Source organism: Rhinoraja longicauda, chromosome 13 (assembly GCF_053455715.1).
Source record: "Rhinoraja longicauda isolate Sanriku21f chromosome 13, sRhiLon1.1, whole genome shotgun sequence".
Lineage (NCBI taxonomy): Eukaryota > Metazoa > Chordata > Chondrichthyes > Rajiformes > Arhynchobatidae > Rhinoraja > Rhinoraja longicauda.
In genome coordinates this window covers 41,327,682-41,342,398 of record NC_135965.1, presented here as the reverse complement: position 1 = coordinate 41,342,398, position 14,717 = coordinate 41,327,682, and the positions used below count along the sequence as shown (strand labels likewise).

General features: G+C 37.9%; 1 protein-coding gene across 2 annotated transcripts in view; it reads left to right on the top strand.

Annotated features, from left to right (window-relative positions):
• cul3b (cullin 3b) overlaps positions 1-4,218 on the top strand; it is a 46,687-nt gene extending 42,469 nt beyond the window's left edge. For both annotated transcript variants that reach the window (XM_078410842.1, XM_078410843.1), the window contains exons 14-16: positions 246-432; positions 3,288-3,433; positions 3,763-4,218. In XM_078410842.1, coding sequence (XP_078266968.1) covers positions 246-432; positions 3,288-3,433; positions 3,763-3,894 — 465 coding nt within the window. In that variant the 3' untranslated portion in view covers positions 3,895-4,218. The remainder of the gene's footprint in view (positions 1-245; positions 433-3,287; positions 3,434-3,762) is intronic.
• Positions 4,219-14,717: the final 10,499 nt, after the last annotated feature.

Genomic DNA, 14,717 nt, shown 5'->3' with positions numbered 1-14,717 from the left:
CCCTCGCCTGATTGCTTTCGATAACGTTAAGGTATACTTGCAAGTTAAATTGTGAACAGGTTTATACTCCTATTCCTAGTTCTCATTCCAATAAATATCTTCTATCCACATAATTCTATAACTCCTGAATATTCTTTAACACATGATTTTTCTGAAAGTAATAACAAATAGATGGTAAGAAAACTTCACAGTTAGTCATGGTGCAATTGTTGGTATATTTTTTTAAATATCATCTTTATTTCCAGGAAATCCAACAAGAAACAGATATTCCTGAACGAGAATTGGTCAGAGCTCTTCAGTCATTAGCATGTGGGAAACCAACGCAACGAGTCCTTAGCAAAGAGCCCAAGTCAAAAGAAATTGAGCCTGGTCATGTTTTTATAGTGAATGATCAGTTCACATCAAAATTGCACAGAGTCAAAATCCAAACAGGTTTGTTGATTTAAATTTGTTGGTAATGTTTTAATATGATATCAATATCACTGAACATAATATTCCAAATGCAGTCTCACCAATGTCTTATACAACTGCACATCATATCCCAACTTCTATACTCGATACCCTTACTGATGAAGGCAAATGTACCAAAGCATTTTGGACCACCCTTTCTACCCGTGATGCCACTTTTTGAGGAGGCACTGTACTGGCACTCCTAGATCCATCTGCTCTACTACACTCTCCTGGGCCCTGACATTCACTATGAAGGGCTTGCCCTAGTTTGACTTTCCAAATTGCAACACCTTGCACATGTCTGCATTAAAGCTCGTTAACCATTCCTCTGCTGATGAAGATCCTGCTGTAATTTTTGATAACCATCTTCGATATCTACAATACCCACACTTTAGTGTCATCTGCAAAATCACCAATCAAGCCTTGTACATTCTCATCCAAATTATAGATATAAACCACAAACACCAATGGGCCCAGCACCAATCCCTGAGGCACTCCACTAGTCGTAGGTCTCCAGTCTGAAAAGAACCTTCCACCACCAGCCTTAGCTTCCTTCCATGAAGGCAATTCTCTATTCAGTAAGCAAGCTCTCCCTTATCCCATGTGATCTTATCTTTCAGAGCAGCCTACCATGTGAAATCTGATCAAATGCCTTGCTGAGGTCCATATAGACAATGTCTACGGCTTTGTTCTTGGTAACCTTTTTGGTTACTTCAAAGGTATCTCCTACTCCCTTTTTTTGCCGTCCTGATTCTCATAACTATTCTCCCCCAGGGATATGCTTGATTTCAGCTGCTTATAAGCATGCCTCCTTAATTTCCCTGACCAGAGCCTTAGTTTCTCTTGTCAAGCAGGCTTCCTTATTCCCACCTGCCTTACCCTTCGGTCTAACAGGAGCATGAATGCTCTGAACGCTTGTCATTACACTAACTGGGCTTTCCTTTACCCACAATCAGCCTACTCCAATCAGCTTAAGCGAGTTCCTCTCTAGTCGCATCAAACTTGGTCTTGCCCCAGTTCTAACTAGTGGGCCTGCCCAGTCTTTATTTATAATGACTAGGAAGCAGAAGATGTAACCTATTCAAGAAGGGAAACAGAAATCAGGAAACTTTCGGCCAGTTGGCAAAGCATCTGTCAATGAGAACATTTTGTGATCATTAAGAAAAAATGGCAGAAAAAAATTTAAGAAAATCAAAAGATAATCATGTCGAATCAGTGGTTTTATGAAAGGGAAATAATGTTTGACAGATTTTCTAATGGTCTTTGAGGATGTAAGAAACAGGATAGATAAAGGGAAACTAGCAGATGTGGTGAATTTGTACTTCCAAAAGGCATTTGATGAAGTGCCAGATAAACATTTTTGCATGATAAGAGTATGGGGTTGGGGGTAATAATTTGGTGAGGAAAGGGAGTGGGAGGAGTCGGTGTGACCAGGTCATTTTTTGGGATTGGCAAAAAGTAAAGAGTGAGTGCCACATGGATCAGTGGTGGGGCCTCGACTAATTATAATCTGTATGAAATCTGAAAGAAGTGTACTGTGGCCACTTGTGCTGCTGGTACAAAGCTCAGTAGGTTAACAAATTGAAGACATCAATGGCATCTGCAGGAGGAATGTGGCTATCCGGGTTGGAAAGAAGAAAGAAAAAGTAAATTATTATTAATCAAACAGAATGAAGCTGCAGAATGCTGGTGCACGAAATTTAAAGGATTGGCATGTATTTACAGCAAATAATTAGGAATGCTAATGGAGAGGGGATGAAGTGTATACATAGAGAATTTCTGATGCATCTTTGAGACAGCAACTGGTATTGTTTGTAATTTTGTTTATATTTGAATTAAGATATGGTTACATTAAAGCAGTGCAGAGGAAGTCTACAAGCTTAATTCCTGAAATGAAGGAGTTGATCTGCAGAGAGAGTGTGAGATTAGTGTTGTGCTCATTGGAGTATACAAGGATGAAAAGTTTTTTTTTAAACATTCAAAAATATATGTGAAAGCTGGGAGAATATTTTCCTTAATGTGGTATATAGAATTTGATGGAAGAGGTCATTGATGTTAAAGATCTATGATGTTATGGGTGATGATGAGCCATTTCCTCTCATCTGCAGTAGTATTGGAGATGAAGTCATTGAATGTATTAAGGTGCAGATTGAAAGATTTTTGCATCACGAGTCATTTTAAGGGTCAGGGGAAAGAATGGGTAAGTGGTACGGAAGCCCAAATAAATGCAAAAGAAACGGGAAGAATGGAACAAATGGTCCCATGATTCTGCTCTTCCTTTAATCTCACGGTTGATAGAAGCTTGGCTTCCATCAGCCATGGCATGACTAAACGGAGAGCAGTATCAAGGGGGCATTTGTTCTATTCTTCCTGTTTCTTTTGTACTTTCTGGTCACTGTTCCAATTTACCATCTGTTTCTGCTCAAAATGTTGAATCTTTTTAAGGTCCTGGTAATTTTCTGAATTAAACTTCTTGTATTCAGTCAGCTGGTGCACCATTTTAAAGTAAATTATTACTGGAGAACATCAGAAAAATGGGCCACTTGGCTGCTCAAGGCCTGCCCCACCATTCAAAATGGCTGATCTTCTAGGCCACATCTCTTCTTCTATGTCAGTTCCCCACCACCCTCAATTCTCTAATACTTCAAGAATTTAATTACTTCCTCTAAGTATTTCTAGTGATATAACCTCCATGATCCTGTGGGATTGAGAATTCAAATGTCTTCTCTTTTCCTTAAAAGGAGGTTAAGTTTACCACACACGGATTTTCATGTGTTGTGAATTTAGTGCTATTTGATCCTTGATGTTTAAATATGACTTTTGGATTTAACTTTCAGTTGCTGCCAAACAAGGAGAGTCTGACCCAGAAAGAAAAGAAACACGACAGAAAGTTGATGATGACAGAAAGCATGAAATTGAAGCTGCCATTGTACGCATCATGAAATCCAGGAAGAAGATGCAGCATAATGTTCTGGTGGCAGAGGTACAAGAAATTTAAATTTCATCTATAAAAAAACAATGTATTTTTAAAAAAAATTGATTTCTGCACACATTGAACGTGTTTTCATTGATGTCAAAGTTCAAGGTTGATAGAATTACTAAACAAGTAACTAAATTAGTGAGGATATGATGAAAAGTACTACACTACTTTACTGACATGCACAATTCTCTAGAGCAATGAAACTTGAATCACTTTTGCAACACCACCAAACCACAGGGTCATTCATGAACACTATAACCTTTCAACAATTTTAATGTTTGTCTTGCAGACCACATTAAAGAAATGTTAACCTTCTACCTCTCCATCCATAGGTGACCCAGCAGCTGAAGGCTCGTTTCTTACCAAGTCCAGTGGTAATTAAAAAAAGAATTGAGGGACTTATTGAGAGAGAATATTTGGCACGAACACCTGAGGATCGTAAAGTATACACTTATGTAGCATAAGGTGCATTCAACCAGTTTATCTTCTGGACTGTATAATCGCATGAACTGGGAGGTTCCTTTTAAAAATATTAAGAAGACCTTCTCCAAATAAATTGCAGTAAGTGTACTAGATTATTCAGATCAAGCCCTCGTTCCCTGTGATAATTTTGAACAAAAATGGACCCAACTTCTGGTTGCTCGCCATTTTACCCTTGTAGAGATCATTCTTAAGAGTTCTTCGGGAAAATGTGAATGTGTTTTCATTTTGTTTTCAGTACTGTACAAAAAAAAGGAAATAAAATTTAGAAAACGTGAAATACCATCAATAAAAATAAAATAATTGTTCGAATTTCTTTTTCCCTGATTCTCAATGTTTATGTCAAGGAATTTTTCCAAGTGTTTGGCACCTCCGTGCTTGTAAGGATTGGGTATATATAAAGCTGGTTAAATGAACTGCAGCTGCCTCGCATATTGCCTTGCTTTTGCAGTATTTTGCTGGGAAGAAGGCTTTAATGTAAACTCCAAAATAGTGAACACATTTATAAAATGGCAAAAATGTGCTATAAAACATGTATTTTACCATTGAATGCAAGTTGCTGCAGGATTTATTTTTGGTGGAAATCTTTGGATGGGGTCCCATTAAACTGACTGTATCGCTAACGTTGTATATTGTTTCATTATGTCGGTGGCAAGTGCAGTCCATACCCAGTTACTTCTAAAGTTTGGAGTTTTTATTTTAGTGTGTATAAAATGTATGATATTTTTTTTGCTGTTGTACTCACTGCTAATAGCTTGTACAGGGCATTGTTTTCATCACACTTGTAGACAGGAATTAAAAATACCGGTAAACTAGAGAAAATCCACGTTGTACACAAGTTGTATACAGTCATAAATCTGTTAAGACGATTAGCCTTTCTTCGTATTCATCAGAGAAAAGAAGCATTATGATAGATGTGGCAATGCATGGAAAGAGCCTTAAAGAATAACTCTTATTTAGCTACAGTTGTGGATAAGCTGAAAGCTTTTCCCTCGTTTACTTTTGATTTGTCTATATTGAACAAACCAAGGCTGTCTCAGACAGTTAAAATCGCCCATGCCTTCCAGTCAAGGGGAAATCACTTTCGGTCAGGGATAGTACTGGTTTATGGGAACAGTTTCCATTTCCATAGCATTGAACATCATATGTACGTGGGAGGCCATGGTCTAACATGTTTCATAGACTTTCACTGAATTGCAGCAGAAATCAATTTGTGATATTAATTGGTAGATATTTATTTGATTTGCGGTTGCAGTGATTTTTTAAAAATATATTTAATGCTGTACATGGAAGCAACAGAACTACCAAATAAATGTCTCCTGCATACTCTGCTGAAAATAAATGATGGGGTGGACGAGAGCTACCTCAATAATCCACATTTTCTCTTGTGACTTTTCAGTATATCCACAATTAAATTTGAGTTGGTCTGTTAAAGCCCCAACCAGTGCTATAAACGGAGTGAGAATGGATGCAAGTGATCCCTTCTGGGATTAAAATTTTAATTAAAAGTTGAACAAACTTTTGGTGACACTTAATATATGCATAATTATAATTTATGTTTCAAAGGTTAATCTTAATGGGTTATTGATTTTTTTTAAGTTCTTGATGTTTGTTATTAGAGGTATATGTCAGATTGTTTGCTGTACTGCTTTTTAAGGGCACATTACAATCAATCCAGTTCGGCCAACTTCTTTGTTATGATGCCAGCCAATGGAATATACATTAAAGATTCTACACTTAAGTACAGAGTTGAATGTTTTGATGTAACTGCTAGGAAAATACAAAGGAAATTAAGTCCATTTAAATAAAAGCTCTGACTGGAGAAATTGTTTCCACAAACTGCACCTTTTTTAGGTGTTTCTGCCTGCTATTTTCTACCAATCATTTTTAATTTAGTTAATCTGGTATAAAGGTACAGAATTATTTTCATACCTAGAAATTTCTTGCAGAATTTTTCTCTTCATTCTAAATTGATATATAAATTAGAGATGAATTTGATTCAATGGGAGTCACTTTACTTTAAATACAAAGCTTTTACCTTCATTGTCACTATATCCTTAGAATCAAGGATGTAGTGAGGATGAATATATATTTAGAATTAAGGATTTAGCAACTTGCTGAATACTCCCTAAATTCCAGAAATTAACTTTTTTGTGTGGACATGTACGCTATTACTAATACCTTGGAATACATGGTGTTATTATTAGAATGGTTAACTGGCCGTCAAATTTTCAGGGTATACAGGGTATAAATTTGTGTTTTGAATTGTCAAACAATTAACTTTTAATGTGTAGAAGGGTCTCGACTCGAAACGTCGCCCATCCCTTCTCCCCAGAGATGCTGCCTGTCCCGCCCGCTGAGTTACTCCAACTTTTTGTGTCTAACTTTTAATCTAAGTTGGATTCAGTTCTCTAATTTTCCTAATTTGTAGTTTTAGTTTACTAGTTTAGTTCTTGGGATATGGAGTGCCGACGTGGTCAGCATTTTGTGCTTCCCTTGCTGAACTGGGAAGGTAATGGTGATTTGCTTTTCTGAACGAAGTAGCCTCTTACTTGCCTGCTTCAGAACTTGAATGAAGTCTCACATACCAGGTAACACTAGTAGTTTTCCTTACAAATGGATTTTAATAAACTGGTTGGGGTTTTTTGAGACAATCCAGCAGATTCATGGGGACTTTGACTGGTGCTAAATATTTATATTCAGATTTTTTTAAATTAAAATTCTTATTTTGCCATGATTGTAATTGTATTTGCAGTCTCTCGTTTATCAAGGCAATTTGATAATGATTAATCAATCAATAATGATAAATCTGGTAATTTTTTCATGTGTTGATCTTCAGCCACCCTTGTACTGCTTTTTGTTTTGCTGAATTATCTTATGAATAAATAACTAGTGCTGCCAGTAGAAGTTGCTCAACTGGATACACCAGTCATTTTCTAACTTCTCCATTATCCCTGGGCTCTGAAAGTCTAACCATGCAATCGTTATTGCTATCATCTAATCTTGAATATTATTTCAACAAAGGAAGAAACTTGATGCTGAATACTCAGAATGGATGACCCAGTGTAAGTTTGTTCTGTAAAACACAATGTATAGATTCATACAAAAATATTGCTCATTTGCTGAACAAAAATTTAATTCAGTTAATTCTTTTTTTTAAATTTAAAATTGATTCCAGTACTTTTATCTTCCAGTACTTTGAAACAGAACCAACAACTTCAGCTACCAATAATCCTAATTAAAAAGCAGTTGCATTTGAATAAACTAACTTGATTTGTTTGTAATTTGGAGAGGAGACAAAAATTCTATATATCATTTTTAGTTGCATTATCATTCCAAGATTTTAATTCAGGTAATCACACCAAGTGGGTTAGCCATCAAGTTGTATCATAATGTACAATCTTATATTTCCATTCGCAAGCAGTGCAGGTATCTGCTCACCTGGTTTAATAAATATGTATCAAATGCAATTCTGGCTATTTTGTCATAAGTATTATTTCCAGTGTTCTTGTTCTGAAAAGTAGTATGTTGTATTTGTTGTACGCTTTCTGTCCCTATTTTGGAATACGTAGCCAATCTCTGCTCAAGACGGTTGGTTACCAGATTTCTGATGCTCCTACTTGAATAAATGAACTCATTTTTATTATTCATTTCCACTGATAGAAATGTATTCACATCTTTAAGGGGTGTACTTGCTGCAAACTTGAGAATTCTGTTTCTCTGATCAAAAATATAATAGTCACTTCATTATTCCATCTGAATTTTAGATTTTGAATTTTGTGGTAATATTGAGCTTGAGCACTTTACGCTGGCACTTTCACTGTCTTGGATAGAACTGCTCAGGTTACTCAGATGATGTCTCCCCTGTGTCACTTCAAGATATTTTGAATTTGAATTTTGCAATTTTTAATCTGTAAGCAGAGAAGAAATGTTGATTTATTGAGTGTGGCATTGCTTGAACAATATATATATAGATATGTTTACTTTGCTCATGGTGTTATACTTCAGCTGTTTGTATGATTGAATTGATAATTGACAAGTACTGTGGTGAGAATTCTCTTTTAATTGGTTATCCATAGTTGAAAATGGAATGCAAGTGTGGATGTGGGATACTAAACTAATTTAATCATTGAGTTTGCGTTTTTTATAAACATGAAGCATGGATCGTATCATCAAAAATTGCAAATATGTCCGCAAACGTGACATCGCTATCCATACATACGTGCATTATGTTTCTGTATTTGATGGATTGATTCAGAAAGATCTCCCAAAGTTGAAAGATCTTTAGGTTTTTGTTGCCATATCAGAAATATCCCATACAGTGTCTTGATCCTTTCTATTTCATTTGTAATAACAACTTTTTTTGTATTAGACTTTCCACAACAATAGTAAATGCATTTGCTGTCTGAAGTTGTAGTTGTGAAGATTTTATCCGTTTCTAAGTGTCTGCAATAACATACTCAAATTTGCTACAGGCTGCCCAGGTAAAATGCACCTGTCATGTAGTGAAAATGAAAGCTGTCTGTTTAACTTTACATTCATTATATATTATGGTGGTATTTGAATCAGAAGCTTAGAAAAATTCAACGTCAGCGTGGCTTCTTGTAAGGAAATAATGATTGATCAAAGTACTGGGATTTTTTGACGCATTGCTGTTAAAGTAAAAATAGTGGAAGTACTATACTAGTGTTGCATTTGAAGGTCATTGTGCAAAATTGTAAGCTTATGTAACCTAATGAGATAACATTAGTTTCGATAAAAATTGGGTACCTACGCAAAGTAGACATAGATGGGTTATCTTCTGGTTGGCAAGTGATAACAAGTGGCATGCCAGAGCTCGTGCTTTTGCGATTTCTGTTTATGACTTGCATGAAGACGTTGCACATATGGTTGTTAAATTTGGTTACGAGGGGGCTGCAAAAGGATACAGTTAGGTTAAATAAATGGACAAAGCCAGCAAACTGAGTAAATATGGAGAAATGAAAATTATCCAGAATGTCAGGTTAATTAATAGAACATATCTAAGTGCAAGATTACAGAACTGTAGATGAGTGGTATCTTTGTACAATTTCACCAACAGTTAACAAGCGGGTACAATGAATAATTAGGAATGCTAACAATTTATTGCAAAGAGTTATATGCAGAAATATGGAGATTTTGGTTGGTACATAATTTTGACAATCCTTTTCAAGTGCAAATTTTTTCTGAGTACTTTTGAGTTTTTGGAAATCCATCAATGATTGGTGAAAGTAGATGCTTTGAATAATTTTAAGGCAGACATTAACGGCGATGAAAAAGAATGCGATAAGTGGGAATACAGAGTTAGGGATGCAATCGATTTGGCCGTGATTTTATTGAATGGTAGAGCAGGCTCGAGGGTCCTTGTGTAAATTAGTATATTCATTTTCAGTTCTTGTGGAGTTCCTGAACTTTGATCCAGTGAGAACAAATGATAGTTATGTTTTTGAGTGTGCAAATTTGAAAACTGAGTTATTGCGCTCCATTGAAGCTTCTTGGGTCCTTCTAGGTGGTAGAAGTTTTGAGATGCTGTGAATGTATCTGAGGAAAATTAATGCAGTGCGTCTTGTGAGTAGCACCTTGCAACCGTGATGCATTTGGATGTAAAAAAAGATTGTTAAGGTGGTGGATGGTGTTGCATCAGGATATTCCCATCATTACTGCAGTCGTTTGACTGGTGCTATTGTGTCAGCCATTGAGTTAGAACTGAGGAAGGATTCTTATTTTATAAGGCAGTCTTATTCAGCAAAATCCATTTAATTTATGCAATATAAAATGCAGTCTTTGGGAATGGAGTTGTTCATATATGCAGAAATGCAATAACTTTAGAAACATGTCTTGCTCGTGCTGCTGAAACTTGATTTTTCCTGCAAGATGGTAAGTAGGAATTAATCGCAAAATGCAAACCGATTATTTTTTATTGGTGCAATAAATGAGTTGCATATCTTCATTAAATTCCATCAGAAGCCATTTAGAGTGTGAGATTTCAAGATGCTTTAAACTAATTATCATTATTGCCAGGAATATTGATTTCACAAGGTAAATTTGTATGTTGCAGCTAACGTGTCAATATTTCTAAATAATGTTCCCATACAGGTGAGGAATGTGTTGCTATAAATCACAATAATTGGAAAACCTTGCTTTTTCCTTCAGTGTGTGTATCCTGTGACTTCTGTGTTATCATATATCCATCTACTCCTGTGCATTGTGCTTAAAATTATCTAAATGTACCCTCAAATTCAAAATTAGCAATGCCTCGATTTTATTTTAGTCCCTTTATTAACCATTGAAATGAGCAGTCAAGAAGTTTTAATTTTATAGAAAGAATGGCTACATTTCTGGGGATTGTAACTTTATTACAAAGGGAAATTTTTAAAAGAAAGCAACTAGCAGGTGGATTTCACTGTAGTACGTTTTTTTTGTGGGGGAAATAAAAAGGTTGAAGTGCAGAACATTAAATAATGAAAATCTCGCAGTTGTGAAAGGCTTTGTGGTGCATTTTTAAAATGACTAGAGGTTATAAAGTTTTGCTGCTTAATCCTTATGAAATATGTGTGTTTGTGTATGTTTAGTGTGGGTCACCATACCTGACAACAGGTTGGACACGGTTGAGGACAGTAAAGATTTCTAAATATTATTGAGCTCCAAGGATTAGATGAAAAGAGATTACGTAAACTAGCCTTGTACTCCAAACATTAGAGATCTACCCAGTCAGTCCAAGGGTAAACCTATCTAAAGAATGCTCATGCAAAATGATCACATTATGGATTTACAAAATGCAGATTCTAGAATCTCGTATTCATTTTAGAAGCATCCCAAATATTAGAATTAATGCATTTGCTCAACAGTGAAAGGGCAAATGTGACCCACAAACCCCTGGCCACGCTCTCATCTTGCAGCTATCATTGGGAAGAAGGTACAGGAGCTTAAGAACAGTTATCTTCAGGTTCAAGATCAGCTTCTTACCATTAATCATCAGACTCGTGAACCACCCTGCACGTGCCAACCTTAGCAGCCAGCTACTAATAACCTTGCACTGCTAAGATTGCACTTTATACTTTGTCTTACAGCATGATGGTTTGCTTTACCTGGAATAACTGATAATTTATTACATAATTATTTGTTGTGGTGTTGTGCAACTATAAAGTTGCATCAAGTAGGAATTTAATTGTTCCGAGACTGGTACATATGATAATTAAACACTCTTGACTATCTGTCTTGAGGGGAAAAAATAGAATCAATGGATGAATGATTTTTTTGGCTGGTATTAAAACTCAAGATGTGTACAGCGAACAAAAGCAAGTTTAGATGTTTTTATATAAGCTGCCTACTTGAGAAATGTCATTCCTAGAAGGTTATTTTCATTTCTGGTCAGTGGTGGTGCATTTGTAAAAGTGCTGTGCAAATTTTTCACTTTACATTTCCAATGAGGATGACTTTCTAAAATAGAGAGCTAAGGAATGTTTACTCACAAATGATAACCTGTTTATTCACAGGGAAGGATCCTTGGAAATTGCAGGTTTGTGCTTATCCTTAACAAATGGCAAAACTTGTGTGTTAATTGTATTTAATTTTTGATTCATTGGATGAAGTGTTAAAGGATTTTACAATAATAGGATTGAAATACTACAACAGTAATTTGCAACTGCTGAACTTTCTATTCAATAAGCATCTTGCACCAATAAGCATGTAATACAAATAAGTTAGATTAATAACAATCAGTAGACACTTGGCACTCAGGTCACGTTCACCTTCATCTAGCCCCATCATGTTGATACCAAAGATTCTTCCTACATCTATTTGTTATCATTTTAATTGGTATACTTGATAATGTTATGTCCAGATGTGATTATTTTCAATGTCCTCCTTGCTAACCTCCTAAGTTTTATTCAATGTAAATTTGAGTCTGTCAGTTCGTGGAGCAATCTCATCACCCACAGTTTCCCTTTTTTCAATCCCATAAGCTTTTTGCATTTCTGCCATTTACCCACTAGAGCCAACTTCTCCACTGCTCAACTTTGCATACGATGGTGCATGGACTTCTGTTTGCAGAACTTCAATCTGCCTGAATCCATCGGCTCATTGTCTCAGTGCATTACAAGGAGATGGACATTAGTAACATGGTGTCAAGCCAACCTCTCCCTCAATGTCAGTAAAACAAATGAGCTAGTTATGAATACAGACCGGTGGCGCTGACTTCACACATCATGAAGTCCCTGGAGAGGCTGGTACTCACCTGTGACCCCTGGTTAAACCCTACCTGGACTCCCTGCAGTTCACTTACCAAGCAAAGATGGGGGTTGAGGATGCCATCATCCACCTGCCCCATCGTTCCTATGCTCACCTGGATAAACTGGGAAGCATTGTGAGAGTCATGTTTTTGTTTTTTTACTTCTCCAGTGCTTTTAACACGATCCGGCCTGCACTGCTAGGGAGCAAACTGACAATGATGCGGGTGGCCGCTCCATTGGTGTCCTGGATCACCAACTACCTGACTGGACGACCACGATGTCAGGCTACAGAACTGTCACTCGGACTGTGAGCAACACGTGCCCCACAGGGGACGGTCCTCTCTCCCTATTTACCATCTGCATCTTGGACGTCAGTTATAACTATGCCTCCCTCCACCTGCAGAAGTTTTCAGATAACTGGTGGCTGACTTTAGGAAGAGTGGATCACCCCTGTCCCCTATCTCCATCAATGGTGTAGATGTGCAGTTTACCACGGAGTACAAATACCTGGGAGTGTACCTAGAGTCATAGAGTCACACGTTGATACAGTGTGGAAACAGGCCCAATGCGCCCACACTGGCCAACAATGTCCTAGCTACCCTAGTCCCACTTGCTTGCACTTGGTCCATAACCCTCCAAACCTGTCCTATCCATGTACCTGTCCAACTGTTTCTTAAACAATGGGATTAGTCCCAGCCTCAACGACCTCATCTGGCAGCTTGTTCCATACACCCACCACCCTCTGTGTGAAAAAGTTACCCCTAGGATTCCTATTAAATCTTTTCCTCTTCACCTTGAACCTATGTCCTCTGGTCCTTGATTCCCCTACTCTGGGTAAAAGACTCTGCATCTACCCGATCTTTTCCTCATGATTTTGTATACCTCTATAAGATCTCCCCTCATCCCCCTACGCTCCATGGAATAGAGACCGAGCCTACTCAACCTCTCCCTATAGCTCACATCCTCTAGTCCTGGCAACATCCTCGTAAATCTTTTCTGAACCCTTTCAAGCTTGACAATATCTTTCCTATAACATGGTGGCCAGAACTGAATACAATATTCTAAATGCGGTCTCACCAACGTCTTATACAACTGCAACGTGACCTCTCAACTTCGATACTCAATACTCTTGACTGATGAAGGCCAAAGTGCCGAAAGCCTTATCTACCTGTGACTCAACCTACAAAGGAACCATGCACTTGTACTCCTAGATCCCTCTGCTCTACAACACTGCCCAGCGACCTACCATGTACTGTGTAGGTCCTGCCCTTGTTCGACATCCCAAAATGCAACATCTCACATTCTCTGTATTAAATTCCATCAACCATTCCTCTGCCCACCTGGCCAATCGATCCAGATCCTGCTGCAATTGTTCACAACCATCTTCACTATCTGCAAAACCGCTAAATTTGTTTCAACAGCCATCTTGCTAATCTTGCCCTGTGTGTTCTCATCCAAATCATTGATGTAGATGACAAACAGTAACGGGCCCTGCACCGGACCCTGTGGCACACCACTAGTCACAGGCACAGGCCTCACAACACTAGTCACAGGCCTCCGTTCTGAGAAGCAACCTTCCACTATCACCCTCTGCTTCCTGCCATGGAGCCAATTTGCTATCCATTCAGCTATCCTTGGATCCCATTACATCTAACCTTCCAGAGCAGCCTACCATGTGGCACCTTGTCGAAAGCCTCACTAAAGTCCCTGTACACAACATCTACAGCTCTGCCCTCATCAACCTTTTTGCTCACATCTTCAAAAAAAATCAATCAGATTTGTCAGATCAGATTTCTCACATACAAAACTGCTGACTGTCCCTAATCAGCCCTTGCCCATCCAAATGCCTGGATATCCTATCCCTCAAAATACTCTCCAGTAACTTACCAACTTACAGATGTTAAGCTCACCAGCCTATAGTTCCCAGCATTTTCCCTGCAGCCTTTCTTGAAAAGAGGCACAACATTTGCCATCCTCCAATCCTCTGGATGATTCATAAATTTCAACCAGGGCTCCCACAATTTCCTCTCTAGTTTCCCGCAATGTCCTTGGATATATCTGATCAGGCCCTGGAGATTTATCTACCTTCAAACACGACAGTACCTTCAGTACTTCTTCGACGGTAACCCTCACTGCTCTCATGACACTTCTAGTGACTGCTCCAATTTCCTCCATCCTACTGTCTTTCTCCTTGGTAAATACAGAGAAATACTCATTGAGGACCTTGCCCATCTCCTGTGGCTCCACACAGAGGTGAGTGTTTTTATTCCTGAGAGGTCCCACTCTCTCTACTTACCCTTTTCCCCCTTATGTATTTATAAAATCTTTTGGGATTGTCTTTGATGCTACCCGCCAGAGCTATCTCCTGGCCCCTTTTTGCCCTTCTGATCTCCTTTTTCAGTTTACTCCTTAGTTCCCAAAACTCCTCCAGGGATGCACTTGATCCCAGCTGCCTTTTCCTGTCCCATGCATCCTTCTTATTTTTGACTAACATCTCAATTTCCTTCATCAGCCAAGCTTCTTTACATTTGCCTGCTTTGCCTTTCACTCTAACGGGG